We start from the raw sequence: 19120 nt of genomic DNA, 5'->3' as shown, positions 1-19120 counted from the left end.
ATACTAGGTTGTAAACTTCAATCATGATTATAAACATTTAGAGCTTGATGTTGGTTTTGTTGAAATTTTTAAATAAAATCAAACCATCCAATCATATATATATATTATTATTAAATTATTTAATTTATTAATTAAAATATTATAACTATATAATTATAAAAATTTAAATATTGTTATTATTAAATAACTTATTTTAAAACTTAATTAGTTAATGAATAACTAAATCCAAAAAAAACATCTTTTATCTATCCCATCTTATTTATTGTATTTGATCAAAATATTAAAATATTATATATTTTAAATTATTATTTTTTATTTTATTATTATATATTAATATTTTTTAAGAATTTATATCTCTTCAAAATTATCATCTATTATTATTTTTTAAATAACAAGTTTTTTTCTAAAAACCCTTATCTAAACACGGCCTAGCTAAACCATTATTTATTGATAAACTTATTTGATATCACCGACCAAATCACCCAATCACCCAAATGAACTGATTAAAATAATATTTTTCTTGATTTATATATATATGTGCTTCTTTCTCTCAAAAGCCCTAGTTTTGGTGAATAATGTTATCAACTTCTCGTTCTCTCCGCTCGGCGGCGGAATCTTCTTCTTTGACTCTCCGACCGAGTAAAGAAGTAATGAAGGTTGGAAACTGGGTGGACTTCCTGCCGCGTGATATCTCTTTGGAGATTCTGCAAAAGGTTGGGACCATTGACAAGTTGATGAATATCCAGAAAGTAAGTATTTCCTGGTATAGAATCTGTCAATACCCTAAACTATGGCGCTCCATTCCATTGACATGCAAAACATCAATGATCTCCCCTACACAAGCAACAATATAGTTAAGATGGCCATGAATGCAATTGACCGGAGTCGTGGCCAATTAATTGATCTCAAAATTGAAGATTTTGGAAGTGAATATCTCTTTATGCATCTTATTTATTAACAGGTATTCATGATTAAATCATTATTGTTGGTTTTTTTCTAATTCTAGTGAAATATTATTATAAGAAAAAATCCTAAACTATCTCATAAATATTATAATCATTCTATTATTAAATCTTAGGAAGAACTTTTGAATGACCTTTAAATGTTTTGTCTTTCATTTTTTACCTTAGAATGCTTGTACCCTAATGCAATGCAAGTTCTAAATGATTTTCTTGAATGAATTTTTGAATAACCTTGTTTTTCTCATGTTTATAGACATGAAATTTTATTTATTTATATTTGTTGGTTGATTTTTACTAAAAATGTCTTAAGTTGAAATGGGACAACTCTAAAAAATATTTTTTGTATCTATTGCATCTTTTGTTTGGACAAAAGGACCTGAAAGCAGCAATTAGGTTTTTATTGTTTCCTTGTGAATATGAATTTCTTTATATTAAGTTTACTGTGTATTATTATATTCAATATCAATGTGTTAATGATAGGCCAAAAGAGTTATCAACTTCTAAAATGTTGATAATTAAATGTTTCTCACCAAATAACAAGAAAATAGTATCCTATATATATATATTGTTAGGTTTTTTATGAACAACAAGTCTTTTTGGATCTATATTTGTCTCTTAAAAGTTTGTTTATAATATGTGAGTTTTACTTGTTGGTTGTTCGTCGAACTGACACTTTGAGAGATTGTATATTTAGGGGAAATCAGTTGAGTAGTCTTCGACTTGTAAAGTGCTTGAACCTTTTTAATGAGGGGTTAATTGAAGCTGTTAAAAAATTGCCATACTTGGAAGAGCTTCACATTTATTATGGGAAAATCACATATGTAGGTCTGGAACTTGTTGGTCGCAATTGCCCAGGTTTAAAATCATATAATATACAAGGTATGTTCCCTCCTGTATATTTTGATTATGATGACGACGATGGACACGATTCTAGTAATGAAGCATTTGCTATAGTAAGAAGCATGCCTGAGCTTCGTCACCTTAGCCTATTTGGGAATCAAATGTATAACAATGGTCTGGAAGCTATACTCGACTCTTGTCCTCATCTTGAATCACTTGATCTTAGGCAATGCTATAGAATTGACCTTGAGGAATGTGAGGAATTGAGTAAAAGATGTTTTTCCATAAAAGGATTCTGCCCCCTAATGACTCTACCGATGATTATGAATTTGACTCATCAATATGGTGAAATTATCCATATTGGTAATGAAGGTTATTTCTATATCGGTGGTGAAGATGATTATCATACCGAAAATTATGGTAAATACTGGATCAACGACTTCTTAGGTGCGAATGTTAGTAGAGCTGCAGAGGAGGTAATGGTGGTGGTGGAAATTAGATTTATTCTAAATGTTTTGTGTATGTTGTTTTTGTACCTTTACTTTTTCCAAGGACCATATTTGTTTTGTGTTGTAATTTGTGTGACTGCCTAGAAAAAATTATTTATGCATGTTTGAAAAATGTGAAACTGCTAGAGAAATAATCAGAACTATAAGTTTCTAGGCATCTTTCCAATTCATGTAATTAATTTCTTTAATCTTCCGGTTATTCTTTTAACATTTATTTCTTTACTTTTATAATTATTTTTAAAAACTTGTTACAGTAATTTAGAGAATTCTATAAATTGAAATTGCATATGATAAGTTATATTTTATGCTCTTCAATATATATTATAATTTTTTTAAATAATTTTAATCTCTTTTTTATTAATCTTAGGTAGTTTTTTATAAATTAAAAATTAAGAAAACTTAAATATTTAAAGATAAAAAAAAATTGAATTAACAAATATGAATATTTAATTTATTATATTCTTAAATTTTAATTATATTATTTAATAAATTTCATTATATTGAATTATATAATTTAATATATATAACATAGATGTTGTGAGATGCTAAACCGGACATATAATAATTTTTAAAATGATAAAGTGGTTTTTTAATAGTTTGTTTAACTTATTTTCCATCTTTTTAAATAAGCTTGAAATTATAATAATTTATTATTTTTTATTTAAATCTATATAAATATGGGTTATTAAATAGATATATTAAATAATTATTTAATATTTAAATTAAGTGATAATTTGAGTATTAAATATTGTCTTGATTTTTTTAAGAACCTTTTGCTCTTTTGCCTAATAAGTGAATTTAATTAATGAAATAAAATGAATCATTTGTACTCAATCATTCAATTCCTTCAAAACTGAGAGGAATATTTATTTTTACTTATTCCCTTACTTATCATTTTCTCTCTCTCCCGTATGATTCTCTTTTCCCTCCCTCTTAGGGATGGCAATGGGTACTCGTATACTCGATATTAGTAGATATTCGATGATCGAGTTCAGGTATTTTAAATCGGGTTTAGGGTCGGGGATGAGAAGTAAAAAATGGTACTCGATCGGGTTCGGGATCAGGGATAGGGAGTGTTGGAAACTCAAATCCGATACCCGAATATATTAAATATTAATATATATTAATAAAATTTAAGTGACTTATCAAATTCCAACTACTAACTAATTAACTATCATTAAATAAATATATTAATTATTTTATCATTACTCTTAATATCATTTCTTACATACATGTAATAAATGTTTCCCTCTCGTATATCTCCATTCAACCTTACTTCAAGAGTTCAAGTCTTTAACTTCTATCTTCTTCAACTTCTTTTCTTCTTCAACATAAGTTACATAGCTATACAAATAAGTAATGTTTTCAATCTGTTCTTCAACTTTTACAATCTTATATTTATTTATTTATTTAATCTTCAATATTTATTTTGTAGCTTCTTTTCTACAACACAAGCAGGTAAGTAATACTTTCATTATTTATAGACTTTTTATTTAATATATGGAATATATACAATAAGAGATTTATGCATACTTTCATTATATATAATATGTCTATCAGTTATTTGACTCATATTAAATAAATCGCATCAAACATTATATAAATTTATCCAAGTGTTACATGGATTTTCACCACTAACAAACTAGGGTTCTAAATTATAATAGAATATTAATATTATTAAATATTTTTTATGAAATAATTTATAATTTAATAAAGTAATACAATAAATAAATTTATTTTTTATAAAGGCAAAAATAAAGGATAAAACAGTTTTTTTTTAAGGAATATTACAAGTTCTTTATATTTAGTTCAATATATTAGTTTAAAAATAAAAGAGTTTTTTTTTAAATATTATGTTTAACTATATTTATATTTAGAGAATAATAGTTCAACATATTAGTTATTTATTTTTATAAATATTTTTGGAAAAATATTAATATATAAGACCAGGTAAAAGAATCATATTAATCCTTATTTTTTAAGTAATTAATTGTTTGTCAAAGATTTGAGGTATGTTATTAGTCTATTTTGTATTGGTTAATGTTTTTATTGATTTTGTAGGTTGTAATTAAATGTGTTGAAGAATTGTATTCAAGAAGGATGTTTTTTGTGAGAACTAATTTGATGATTTTTGAAGTTTTTGTGTTTAATTAAGAATTATGTTTTATCACTTTTAAGTTTATTTGTATTTTTATAATATGGATGAATTTATATTATGTAGTATGAATGAATTTATATTTTATAGTATGGATGATTTTATGTTTAAGGATATAATATTTATTAATTGTTTTAAGTTAATTATATTTTGTAGTAACATATTATATTTAATTTATATAATTTTAGTTAATTAAAATATAATTTTTAATACTTAATATCGGGTAATGGGGTACCTGTCGGGGATCGGGTACCCGATGAATCGGAGATGAGGATATAAATAGAGATACCCGTCGGGTTCGGGGTCGGGTTCGGGGTCGGGTTCGGGGTCGGGATCGGGTAGTAATTTGAAAATCGGGTAGGAATTTGTAAAGAATAATCATTCATTTTTAGATGATATTTTTTTTAAAAATAAATTTTTATTTTTTACCCTCAAACTTGTGTGAATTCTCAAAAAAATTAACAAACTCATATTAATTAGTTTTTTAAATAACATATTTAACTTATTAAATTCATTTTTTAAAATTAAAATTAATTAATTAATAATCATATTTTATAATTTTTACAAACAATATAACTTAATATATTATATATAAATCCTTAACATGAGTGTGTCAAGACACGCATGAAAACGGGCATCGACACGACAATAACGCGAAACACAAATTTAAACATGAGTTAGCATGACACGAATAAATTTATGGACACAATTAACACGACACGAAAAAGCCCGTGAATCATAATATTTTGAGTGGGTCAAGACACGATACGACACGCATAAGATTGAGACACGATACAACACAACACGATTAAGAGTCTAACCTGCACAACTTACCCAAGTCGATTACAAATGTTTATACATGATGCCTCTAGGTTGAAGTGGCGATGTAGTTCCTTCCGGAGCAATATATCGTAGTACATAATATTTTTCGAAAGTACCCTTAACCTAAGTTTAAGCAAGGCTGTCCAAAGACTAGGACAACCCCTCTAAAAATAACCGTTCTTTGTTTTGTATGCAAATAGTATTTTTCTCTTACTAAGAAATGAAACCCCTGCCTAATTACCATTGTCTAAAGATGTGCAATGGCAAATGAGCCCATGCCTGAGACCAGTGTCCAAGTGGCGAAGTACCAATTAAAATAGTGGCATATGCTTCTCTTACTAGCCCCGATTTTGCATTCCAATTGGTCAAGGCTAGATGGAAGACAACATGCTATAATCCCCTGAATCAATCACTAGCATAGTCAAACCCAACAAGATGAGAACTCATCGATATAGTTGGGCAACCGACGTTGTTAGGACCAATGTAGAATGGACATTGTGCATAAACGGTCGTATTTAACTCAGTCAAGTATTCTTGTTAGACTCTCAATTATATTATGTCGTGTCATCTCTCAATCTTATACGTGTCGTATCGTGTTTTGACCCACTCAAAATATTATGATCCACAAACTCTTTCGTGTCGTGTTAACTCGTTTTTAAATTCGTGTTATTCCAACTATAGTTGGTCATCGTTTCGACCCAATTGTGTCGCGTCAATGCCCGTTTTCATACGTGTCGTGTCGTGTTTTGACACACTCATGTTAATTAATTAATTATATATATATATATTAAATTATATTATTATTAAAACTTATAAAATATAATTATCAATTAATTAATTTAATTTTAGAGAATTTAAATTAGTTTAATAAGTTAAATGTGATATATATATATATATATTATTTAAAAAATTATTAATATGTTAAATATGTAGATATAAATTTTAACATATAATTTTATATAATAATTTGAATGTCATTTATTTAAAATGTATTTTAAAACTTAAAAATAATTATCTAAATAAAATTAGGTAATAATTTATAAAATTAAATAATTTATTAATTGAATAAGAATATAAATAAATTTATAGACATGATAGTTTGAAAATGTTAATGTAAAAGTGGATAGTTTGAAAAAAATGAAAAAAGTGGTTGAAAATTCAATGAATTTGTAGTTAACATATTTATAAATATATATTATTATATTATAATTTAATGGAAATGTAGGTAGAAGTTATAAATTATTATCAACTATTTATTATTTAATGTATTAATAATAAATAAAATTATAAAATAATTTAAAATTTTAAAAATACATAAATTAATTAATAAAAGTAATATGGAATAATTAGTAGGAGATCCACATTTCTATTCATCTAATTTATTTATTATTATTTTAAATTAATTTATATTATTTAAATTAATATTTTAGTTTAATATTTTAATTTAGTTTGTTTAATTTTAATTATATATATTACATTTATAAATTAAATAATTTATTAATTAAATTAAAATCTAAATAGATTTAGAGAAAAGGTTAATGTAAAGTTGAGTAACTTAGGTAATGTGACTAGTTGTGTTGATGTCATTTTGTGTGTACGTATACTCGTGATTGTGTCGTTTCGATACTCATGTTGTGTCCGTGTCGGCTCGTAACTGTGTTACGATCGTATAAAATCATAATTGTCGTGATCTTGTTGTCTAATACTTGTGTCGCGTCCAACCCACGACCCGAGTGAGATAATATTGTATCGTGTCATTCATTACTAATATCGTGTTGGATCGTGTCGATTCTTGTTATCCAACCCATTGCCAAGCTCTAGACCAATGTTATCATTCCCTACTATCCATTTGTAAGAAAAAATGTGTTAATATGTAATGAATACTATTATTATATGTTTAATTGCTAACTAATGATTTTAAATATAATTTGATGTTAGTAATAATAATGATTAAAGACGCTATATTAGATGCATAATGTTTTTTTAGATAAATTGCACATTGTTGGATTACCTTATGTGATGATAGCATAAATTGTAAGTTAGTTTTTTTCCAAGATTTATTCTCATATTCTAATATTCAATTAGATAATTGTGATGGGTACTCTACTGTCTTTAACAAAAAAAAAATAATAATAATAAAAAAATTTAATTAATTTTAACTTAAGACTTTGTAAATAATATTCAATAATTGATAGATGATATTTTCTATGAAAATAAATTTCCATTTTTTACCCTCAAATTTGTCCAGATTCTCATCAAATTAACAAACTCAACTCATAGTATCATTAAACTCGTATTAATTAGTTTTTTAAATAATATATTTAACACATTTAACTAATTTAATTTATCTAAATTAAGATAAATAAATAAATAAATAATAATATTTTATAGTCTTTACTAACAATATAATTTAATATATATATATATATAAATAAATAATTAACATGAGTGTGTCAAGATACAGATGAAAATGGACATCGACACAATACGATAACGCGAAACACGAATTTAAACACAAGTTAGGACGACACGAATAAATTCATGGATACGATTAACACGACACGAAATAGTTCGTGTATCATAATATTTTGAGTGGGTCAATACACGATACAACACGCATAAGATTGAGACACATCACGATACGACACACTTAATATTGAGACACTGCACAACACTACACAATTGAGAGTCTAACACAACTTGTTTGAATCGATTACGAATGTTTGTGCACGATGTTCAACTCTAAGTTGAAGTGGCGATGTAGTGTGTTCCGGGAGCAAGAAATCGTAGTACATAGTATTTGTTGGAAGTACTCTTAACCTAAGTTTAAGCAAGGTTGCCCATAAGACTTGGACATCCCCTCTAAAGACAACCGCTCTTTGTTTTGTATGAAAATAGTATTTTTCTCCTACTAAGAAAAATAGTATCGATAACTCAATTACCATTGTTCTAAATATGTACCATGGCAAATGAGTTAATGCTTGAGACTAATATCCAAGTGGCGAAGTACCATTTAAAATAGTCCCATATGCTTCTCTTCTCAACCCTGATTTTGCATTCAAATTGGTCAAGGTCAAATGGAAGCCAACATGCTATAACCCCTCTTGAACCAATCACTAGCATAGTCAAACCCAACAAGAGAACCCATCGATCTAGCTGGTAAACCGACGTTGTTAGGACTAGGAAAAAGCTAAACATCATGCATAAATAATCGTATTCGACTCGGGCAAATCGTGTTAGACTCTCGTATCGTTTTGTGTCATATCTCAATCTTATGTGTGTCGTGTTTTAACCCACTCAAAATATTTTGATCTACGGGTTCTTTTGTGTCGTGTTAATTCATGTCCACAAGTTTATTCGTGTCGTGCTAACTCGTGTTTAAATTTGTGTTTCGTGTTATTCCAACTATAGTGGTCATCGTTTCAACATAATTGTGTCGTGTCGACACCCGTTTTCATACGTGTCATATCGTGTTTTGATACACTTCCCTTCGCTCAATACTTTTATTCAAGAGAAATTATATCTCTTCTATCCTTTTCAATAAATCGTACATTATATATATTATATATATTAATTTATATTGTTTGTAAAAATTATAAAATATGATTATTAATTTATTTAGTTATTTTAATTTTAGAAATTTTAAATTAATTTAATAAGTTAAATGTGATAAATATATTATTTAAAAAATTAAATTAATATGTTAAATATGTAAAATGTGTAGATATAAATTTTAACATATAGTTTTATAAATAATAATTTAAATATCAATTATTTAAATTGTGTTTTAAAATTTACAAATAATTATCTAATTAAAATTAGTTTATAATTTATGAATATAAATCATTGAGTTTTATCACCAATGTTTGCGTTACACAATCTGACATTTCATCCATGGACTAACCATTCGATTACACCTTTCAGCATAATCTTAGACCCTATTTCAATCTCCGAGGACAAAATTTTAAGTTTTTTCACCAATGTTTGTTTATTCAAGCCGACAATCTCGCTTCTGCTTCATTCACCATTATTTTATGTTATCCTTCAAGTCAAATTCACACCCACATATAATCATCTATTATATTGAGATGAGAAACAAAATTGAAGAATTATATTTGTAATCCATACCAAACGCATTCTAACCTATTGAGCCGGCTATATTTACTTGTCTTTTAATCTTTGTTTTTAATCTTTGTCTGACAATAATGAGAACCATAACCTTTGTAACAGTTGGACAGGAAATTTGACGAAAAGACCTTAAAAAGATCTTAAATGCGCGCGGGTGACCAGCGCATAATTAATTTAATTGTGCAAATGATCACTTCAAAATATTCTGACGAAATTACCCTATCGCGTAACGCGAAGGACATGATCGTTACACGAAGGGAAAACCTGTGAAATTACCCCGTTGCGTAACGCGAAGGGAACGGTCGTCATGCGAATGGCACGAACATCGCGCGAATGGTACGATCGTCACGCGAATGGGCACGATCGTCACGCGAATGGGCACGATCGTCACGTGAATGACACGATCTTTCTGGACTTTTCACCGACTTTTCCTTCGCGAGACGATCCTGCTTTTCGCTTTACGCGACGAGGTGATTTCGTCAAAATATTTTGAAGTAATCATTTGCGCAAATAAACAACGCATTTAAGGAACTTTTTAGGGACCGCATAAGCCACAAAATCAAACATATCCTAACATGATGGTCATAATAATTAAGCCTTTTAAAATAAACTAGCATTTAACCCGTACATTTGCACGAGTAATAATATAAAAAACCGTGAAAAAAATTACAGATAACATTTTTAATTTTATTTTTAACCGTTTTAAGTTTATGGGTGAGTCAACCCACAATCCGACCCAGGTATTCATTTACTCAACATCATTATATATTAGTTAGTTAAAAAGTTGAACTTCCATTAATATTAAAACGTCTCGCGTTTATCAAATTTGGTGTTAAATTTAAAATATAAAGTCTTTGTAGCCTAGTTGGTTAAAGAGTTGTACTTGTTTCGAAACATATTATTTTAATTCAATTTTCATCTTAAAAACAGTTTCATTTAGTTAAAAAAAAAAAACATGTGTTTCAAACCAAACAGGGCGTGGTACAAGTATATAGTCGAATAGAATCAATGCGTTGAGAGACAAAAGTTTTCTTCCCAAGCAAGCTAAGAACTTGCGCCTTCTTTCTCCTTTCTGTTACAGCAGCAAATCTCGTTCAATGGGTCAGGGAACTCCTGGAGGAGGTCTTAACCGCCAAGCTCCCGGCGGCGATCGGAAGAACGACGGCGACAAGAAGGATAAGAAATTCGAGCCGCCAGCTCCACCTGCAAGAGTCGGTCGCAAGCAGCGAAAACAGAAGGGACCGGATGCCGCTTCTCGTCTTCCCACGGTCACACCTCTTACAAAATGTAAACTCAGGTTGCTTAAGCTCGACAGGATCAAAGATTACCTCTTAATAGAGGAGGAATTCGTTACAAACCAGGAAAGGTTAAAGCCCCAGGAGGAGAAGACTGAGGAAGATAGATCCAAGGTAGACGATCTCCGAGGATCCCCAATGAGTGTTGGAAATCTTGAGGAGCTCATAGATGAGAATCACGCCATCGTTTCATCGTCAGTTGGACCAGAGTATTACGTCGGGATTCTCTCATTCGTTGACAAGGATCAACTCGAACCTGGCTGTTCCATTTTGATGCACAATAAGGTTATCTTCTTATTTTCAATCCTTTAGTGTCGGTTTGCAATTGGAAATTGGAAATTGGAATCAAATGAGGATTGAATTTGAACCTAATTAAGGGTGTTGTTGGATTAACAGGTTCTTTCTGTTGTGGGCATACTCCAAGATGAAGTTGATCCAATGGTCTCTGTGATGAAAGTTGAGAAGGCTCCGTTAGAATCGTATGCAGACATTGGAGGGTTAGATGCACAGATACAGGAAATTAAGGAAGCTGTTGAGCTTCCTTTAACACACCCGGAATTATACGAAGACATTGGAATCAAACCTCCTAAGGGGGTTATTCTCTATGGAGAGCCTGGAACTGGCAAGACACTACTTGCAAAGGTATGTTTACATTATTATTCATATGAAAAAATTAGTTCTAAATTCTGCAATTCATACAGGCAGTGGCAAACTCTACAGCAGCCACGTTTTTACGTGTTGTTGGGAGTGAATTGATTCAAAAATATCTGGGTGATGGTCCAAAGCTGGTTAGGGAGCTTTTCCGAGTTGCTGATGATCTCTCCCCTTCCATTGTCTTCATTGACGAAATTGATGCAGTCGGTACTAAAAGGTGAGTGCAGACCAACACTTTCTGGATTTGGGTTTGGATTTGGAAACATAATTTAGTTAGACACAGATTCATAAAGTATTGTTGGTTTCTTATCTACATCTGGATTCAAACCAAAATCCAGAAAGTTTTTCCAAATGGGCTATTGGGTATTTTGAGTGTAGTAGCTTAGTCAGTAAGTCAGTCAATTCTATGGTTCTTGATGGATTTTTAAAAAAAATTGGTACAGATACGATGCTCATTCGGGTGGTGAGCGTGAAATTCAAAGAACCATGTTAGAGCTTCTGAACCAGCTTGATGGGTTCGATTCAAGAGGAGATGTAAAGGTGATTCTTGCAACAAACAAAATCGAAAGCCTTGATCCTGCACTGCTAAGGCCAGGACGAATAGATAGGAAAATTGAATTTCCACTACCAGATAACAAAACAAGGAGGCGTATCTTCCAGGTACATGAATTATGAATTAGGAAGTTCGTTTAACTAGCTAACAAAGTATTAAGAGTTTTATTTTTGATTGATGATACCAGATACACACATCAAGAATGACATTAGCAGACGATGTAAACTTAGAAGAGTTTGTTATGACTAAGGATGAGTTCTCTGGAGCAGATATTAAGGCAATATGTACTGAAGCCGGATTGCTTGCTTTACGCGAGCGTCGAATGAAGGTACGAGGGATACAGAGTTATCAAAATTGAATTGAGGAATCTTGAAATATGACTTTTCAAATATGATTTGCAGGTGACACATGCTGATTTTAAGAAGGCGAAAGACAAGGTTATGTTCAAGAAGAAAGAGGGCGTACCCGAAGGACTCTACATGTGACCGAAGGTGACTATATTCAGACAAAATAGGTTCCTTTGTTTATGGATTTGTTTTTTTGAGACCTCCAATAAGATGTCTTTTATTCATGCAAGTCTATTTAAAGACTACTCATAGTCTGTAAATGCAATGAGTCAAGGTTAAACACCAATCTTCTTGATAGATGTTATCTTCCTAAATTAAAAAAAATAAAATAAAAATCTGAAATGGGGGCAAAAAGGATAGTTTGCTATTGCAATTTCTAATACAGGGTCAATTGAAATAAACATATCACAAAGAAGGATAATCTACACTACTTTTTTTTTTTTTTGAAAATAAATAACTAGAAGGGATTAGTAATCGTATCTCTCGATGGGTTCTTTCTCTTTTACACTACAAAATTTGGCAGGCAAGTGCCTTTGTTGACCAAACTCCAGTCTGTCAACCTGTAACAGCATTTTCATTATCAATACAAGTATCCTAATTCATTTGCTCTAGAGGGCTTCTTTGATCACTGAGTTTTTTAGGATTTTTATGGTAGTTTTTTTTAAATTTATTGTTTGATCAAAAATGGTTGGTTATTTGGAATTTTTGTAGAATGAATTATCAAAATATTTTTTATATTTAAAATTTAATAAAGATATTTTAATCTTTTAATTGATGAATATCAAGTCATTATAATGGGTGAAGAGTCATGTTAGGAGTAACCTTAAAAGAAATGATTTTATTAATTTAATTATTTGATGGTTAGAATGACTTTTTTGAATATATTTCAAAAAAATATTTAAGCAAAATTATAAAAACATAAAATAGGGGAAAAAGTTACATAACCCAAGAAAAATAACAACAAAACATCAAACAAACAAAAATGACACTAAAATAAAAGTTATGAAGTCACGGTCCACATCAAAAATAAAAATTAAAAATAAAATAAAATAAAATAAATGATATTTTGGTTGATAAATTAGTTGATGTTTATTTAAAAATATTTAAATAATTTTTAGATAATAAGGCCTAATATCATTATATGTTAATCCAGTTTTAAGTATTTTTATTAAAAAAAATATACTTTTTCAACCAATACCAATCATATTTTTTTTAAATAATTTCAATTATAGCCATAGCACAACAATCATAAGAAAATAATGTTTACCAGATTGAAGATTCCCATTATTGCTCGATGTGCTTGTATTAGGTTGCATCACAGTCGGATTCTACATTGACAATTAAAAGATATATTGAAATGAATAATGGAAACAAGATTTTGGTGTCCTCACATCTTTATCCCCATGCATATGTAATAATATTAGATCCAATAGTTTGATAACATTTTTTAATCTAAATAATTATTTGTTTATTTGAATTAAGTTTACTTAATAAATGTAATTTAAAATAATATAATTATTTTTTCTTTAAAAAAAACACTTATTATTTAAATTAAGCTAACCATGAACTATATAAGAGCATTCAAAAGGTAATTTAACTACTGTAACACTTATTATTCAGTTTGATGAAATGCAACTTAATTTCTAATCATGCCAATCATGCAAATAGCCAGAATATGCCAAGAAGAAAAACTTTTTAAGTGAAACTAGAAACAAACCTGAGCCATTGATACTCGAGATTGGTTCATCATGTTAAGGTACTGTTGATAAGGATCGACATTCTGCATCTGTGGATGGCTGAGATTTTGTGTGGCAGCAGAGTTCATCGCAGAATCTGGAAGATTTGTAGCTTGGATTCTGTTTGAATCTGGTATGGAAGCAGAGTTCATCACAGAATCTGGAAGATTTGTTGCTTGGATTCTGTTTGAATCTGGTATGGCAGCAGAGTTCATCACAGAATCTGGAAGATTTGTTGCTTGGCTTCTGTTTGAATCTGGTATGGCAGCACCGAGTGGTGGTGGTGGTGGTAAAGGGAAGGTCGGTGTGGGAAAGCTTGGAGCCATATGAGACATAGAAGATTGGCCTTGCACACTCGAGCCAGGATAAACATGAGGGAATTGCATCATTGGATGAGTCATTCCCATTCCCATTCCCATCCCAACTGTTGGCATGTAATGTTGGATGCCTGGGAACATCATTGGAACCATGGTGCAACCCATTGACATCATCTGCAAATAACTATTATCAAATACCACTCTTTTTTATAAACACAAATTTAGGCTCTGTTCTCCTTATCCTATAGTAAACCACTTCAATAATCGAATCATTTCAATAACCCCAAATAATCATCTTTTTCTCATCTAACAAGTTATTTTCCAAGAGAACTAATTATTTAAAAGAAAAAAACTACATCAAACAAGCTCTACCTGCACTTGCAACTGTAGTGCTTTCAAGTACTCAATTGCTTCATCCAACATAGAAGCTTTGTCTGACTGCAAATGGTACATTTGAAAACAAAATAATAAGAAAACAAGAACAAATCATCCCTTCAAAGACTCTATAAATCAATGGGGAGAATGATTTGGACCTTATTACAACGGGGTATTAACTCTTGCAAGGCCTTCATCTTTTCATTTATTCTATCTCGACGTTTCTGCATTAGATTACAAATTCATATATTTTCTTATCAGAAATCTGAACTGTCAAAATGGTAGAAATAAAATACCCTCTCTGATAGATTATGAACTTCTGCAGCTCGAGATTTCTTTGAAGATGTTGATCCACAAACTCTTTTCTTTACTTCAGAGTAGTTAAAGTCATTGCTCTGCCCAGTTAAATTATATGATCAGAATCACATGAACTAGCTAGTAATAATCTAGATAAAGACCCTAAATGCATTCATAATGTGATAATTGCTGCCAAAGGACAAACTTTCAAGAAGAAGCAAAAGCTGAGTGCTAAAGTTCAACACCAATCCAAAAGTAGCATCAATATATGGCAGGCTACTAGCCTGTACCAACTCCCCTGTTTTTGACGTTTTGCCAAGAACATCCTATTTCTAGAAAAATAAACCCACTAGTAGATTGTGTAAGAAATATTGATATGAAATTTATGGACTAAAAGATAATATATTTGATAAAGTTGATTCCTTTAGAAAAATGAATAAAAACAAACCAGACATAGATAATAAAATAAATTATCTATATCATCAATCAATACAAAAATGTATAAAATATTATATTTATCTCACAACATTTGTAATCAAATAAACCTAAGTTCAATGGCATCTAAATTGTTTGGAAGATTCTATAAAAACACATGGGGAGTAAAAAACAGAGTATAACTTGTAAGCAGAGAGGCAGAGCAATAATAAATAAACAAATTAGGAGAATAATAGAAGAAGATTTACACTAAACAACGCAATCCTTGACTTGCGCACGATAGAGAATAATAAGTAATAACCTAGGGAAAAGAAAGGGAGGGTAAAATACAATATACTCACCTCGTTATCACAATCGGCATCATCGTCGCCGCCGGCGGCGGCGGCGGCGGATCTTCCCTTCCGTTTACGATCCTCAATCATCGGCGGTGCTGGCTTCGGCGTCGTGGGCTCGACGGACGCGCTAGGGCTAACTGCCGAGCCTCCAGGAGATGAAGACGCCGCAAAATCGTTCCCTGCTGCGGCGGCGGCGGTAGGGCGCCTTATGGTTCTGGACGAACTGTTACTGCTACTGACGTGTGAGATTCTATATTCAATCGATTTCCCCAACGCAGGCGATTCAATGGAGTCCATAACCGCCAGTTGCTGCTTGGACGTTGTTTTGTTATAAATCGACGACGGTCCTCCTTGATCAGCTATTCCGTTGTGCCTCGAAAAATGTGTGAAATTATGAACCGGTGGTGTCGGTGGCTTCGGAGACTTGAATTCCGAATTAAGATTATCAGGAAGGGACGGTGGAGTGGAATTCGGAGGATGATAAAGGAGATCAGCATATAGGTCACGATCGAAAGGAGTGTCATCGAGAGGATATTGTAACCAGTTGGTCATTTCATCCTCTTGCATGAACAGATTCGCCGGTGTCACTTCTTCCGATCGGATCTGTCTCGGAGGAGCAGGTTGCTCCGTCAGGATGATAGCATCTCCTCCGACGATGATGTCAGGTTTTCTCTGAGATCTTAGGTTTTGGCTCTGAAAGACAATTTGTTCATTTTGACATAGCACTTCAATCAAATCTTCGTCTGTACTGTGTAGATGTAGATGAGAAAAAGAAGAAGTAATTAAACATCATTTCATTTCATTTAATTCCACGTAACAGTATGTATGATGATGCTAGGTTAGTTAATATTAGAAATCCGAGAGTCTGGATGAAGCTTACGCTATAGATTTATTTGACCTTGTCAGAGTTGTAGATGCAGGATTTGCTGATTCATCATTGAATTCGAAATCCGGAACGTAATAGTTGCGATTCATAGTGTTCGTCAAGCAATTAGCAACTAAATCTATAGATAAGACGACGTTCGATAGCAGAGAATCGGATGTGTAAAGTCGTTCAGATCATCTAAACAGTAGCTTATGATTTTCGGAGATCCTTCTTCGTCGTGGAGTTATCGAAACAGAATTGCTATAATTTGCCCTTTCAGTTAATGTTCATGTAGCCGAACCAGAGATAAGGTTCTCTCTCTTCTTCTTCTTCTCTCTCTATATAATATTTATATATATGTCTGGACTGTATAGAGAGAGAGAGAGAGTCTGAAGGGGTAAAGAAGAAGACGAAAAGAAGGTTGACGGTATTCGAATGTACTTACTACTACTTAACACATTTTCCCACCAATTTTTTCACAATTGTCACTATCAATTAATTATTCATCTTTTTTTCTATTTCTTTTTTATTAATAAAGAAGCTTCCTACTCTAGTGTTTATATATATATATATATATTATATATATATATATATATAATTAATAGGCTGGTTTGAGGTGGCTTATATGAATAATTCTTCAATAATTTATTCTATTTTATAAGTTTTTTTTTTAAATAAATTTAAGAGAAATGATTCAAGGTGAGAAAGTGAAAATTTGAGCATAATCTTATTAGACGAAAAATTAACCATTTTTTCTTTCCTCACTGTTTATATATTATTTGAGATTCTTTTAATCTATAGAATCGATAAGAGAATTAATCGTTCTTGTCGAGTAACCTATTGAGAAATGTATATGAATCACAATTATAATTCGGTAATCCGGTATTCAATCTGAATTCCCAATTAAGAACAGTTTGACCAGAAATGATATTTGTGTTCTCTTCCAAATTTTGTAAATACAATTATATAATATATAATTATGTAAAAAAATTTTGTAATATCACTAATTTATTTATTTACTTTTTATATTTTGAAAATGTTTTAATTTTTTTTTTAATAATATAAATTTTTAATATATCATAATATATAATATTAAAAAATATTTCATATAATTTTATGAAATAAATTTTTTAATTCATAGAGAATATGGTATAATGGTAGCATTCTCCATTTTGTTTGGCCTCATTTTCATTGTAGGAACGTGATGGTATTATATTTTTTTTATGTGATTGTGTTTAAATGTTTTATTTATCATTTTTAATATACATAGAACTATTTTCAAAAAAATATATATATATATTTTATTTAATTTTAATAATAATTTAATTAACAAGTCAATTTCAAACGAGGCTTAATAAATAAAGGGTCGCATAAAAACAAATATGATGTCAAATTCAATCTATACCGATAAGACCTAATATATATATATATATATATATATAACCAAGGATGAGACAGAGTGATTGTAGGTCCGCGTGATATACATTAAGGACATGTTTTGATCTTGATTTTGTAGGATTCTTAAGATAATTTTTAATTATTTGAATTATTGTATGAAAAATTATTAAAATACTTTTTTAATTTGAATAATAAATAAAATTAATTTAAAAGTTATAATGGTAGCAGTACGGATATATTTTTTAAACTAAAAAAAACAAGATCAAATGTTCTCTTGGAATTAAAAATCCAAATAATTTCTCTTTAAATAATATTTTTCTGATTTTCTTATTAAAAATCCTAAATAATTCAACATACAACAATCTCTATATAATAACAAAAATTAATATTATATTAATTTATATTATAGGTCGTCACAATCCTTTTTTAGTATCATTTATATTTTATATATTATAATAAAATATTGTAAGTCGGCATGCAGTTATAAGTTATTTATATTACAATAATTTTAATTAAAATATATTATTTATAATATCTATAATATAAGCTATATTTTACATGAATTGCAGGGATAAATCAGAAGAATGAAAAATGGACATAGGTATTATTTAATCTTGGTTTCATATTCATTAATACTCTAATTTGACATGTTTTAAATTGATGGACATGGTCTATAGATAGATAGATTAAGATGATGATGATTAATAATAAATAAGTATTTAATTAAAATACAAAAAAGTCCAAACTAAACAATTCCTCCTAGGACTATGGAGAGAAATGATTAATGTATTAATTAAGAAGAAGTTAAGGAACTAAACCCAATATTTAATAAAACATAAAAGTGTGATTAGGACACAATTAAGAACTTGAATTTAATATTATTACTTCCAACTGGAGAAGCAAATATTTGCTTTATAAATTATTATATGATATCTTGTCAGAAAGTGGGCTTGCTTTATTTTGTTTTTTTAAATCAATATTTTATGGGATATGTTAATAAAATATAATTAAACAGTTATTTTTTTTCTTAAGGGTTCTTTTTAATACATTAATTTGATTTTACTTAACAGTTAACATTAATCAACTTGTGATGATTG

The 19120-nt window shown here is 29.8% G+C and overlaps 3 protein-coding genes across 3 annotated transcripts; 2 read left to right on the top strand and 1 right to left on the bottom strand.

Annotated features, from left to right (window-relative positions):
- The first annotated feature begins 575 nt into the window (after positions 1–575).
- LOC124929756 (putative F-box/LRR-repeat protein 23) lies at positions 576–4379 on the top strand. The gene is made up of 4 exons (XM_047470150.1): positions 576–763; positions 1657–2278; positions 3747–3769; positions 4373–4379. Exons 1-4 carry the CDS (start codon positions 576–578, stop codon positions 4377–4379), a joined length of 840 nt encoding a protein of 279 aa, XP_047326106.1.
- A 6075-nt stretch (positions 4380–10454) lies between these two features.
- On the top strand, positions 10455–12551 carry LOC124929147 (26S proteasome regulatory subunit 4 homolog A-like). The gene is made up of 6 exons (XM_047469433.1): positions 10455–10996; positions 11108–11353; positions 11413–11582; positions 11809–12025; positions 12106–12246; positions 12320–12551. The coding sequence occupies exons 1-6, from the start codon at positions 10514–10516 to the stop codon at positions 12401–12403; spliced, it is 1341 nt and encodes a 446-aa protein (XP_047325389.1). The 5' UTR covers positions 10455–10513; the 3' UTR covers positions 12404–12551.
- Positions 12552–12712: 161 nt separating this feature from the next.
- Positions 12713–16761, bottom strand: LOC124929755 (transcription factor PIF1-like). The gene is made up of 8 exons (XM_047470149.1): positions 16641–16761; positions 15662–16508; positions 14990–15088; positions 14852–14917; positions 14691–14756; positions 13983–14492; positions 13533–13593; positions 12713–12825 (listed from the first exon to the last, which is right to left on the bottom strand). The coding sequence occupies exons 1-8, from the start codon at positions 16733–16735 to the stop codon at positions 12821–12823; spliced, it is 1749 nt and encodes a 582-aa protein (XP_047326105.1). The 5' UTR covers positions 16736–16761; the 3' UTR covers positions 12713–12820.
- Positions 16762–19120: the final 2359 nt, after the last annotated feature.

The sequence above is a fragment of the Impatiens glandulifera genome, chromosome 3 (genome assembly GCF_907164915.1).
Source record: "Impatiens glandulifera chromosome 3, dImpGla2.1, whole genome shotgun sequence".
In the NCBI taxonomy this organism is placed as follows: Eukaryota; Viridiplantae; Streptophyta; class Magnoliopsida; order Ericales; family Balsaminaceae; genus Impatiens; species Impatiens glandulifera.
This window is presented reverse-complemented; position numbering and strand designations above follow the sequence as displayed.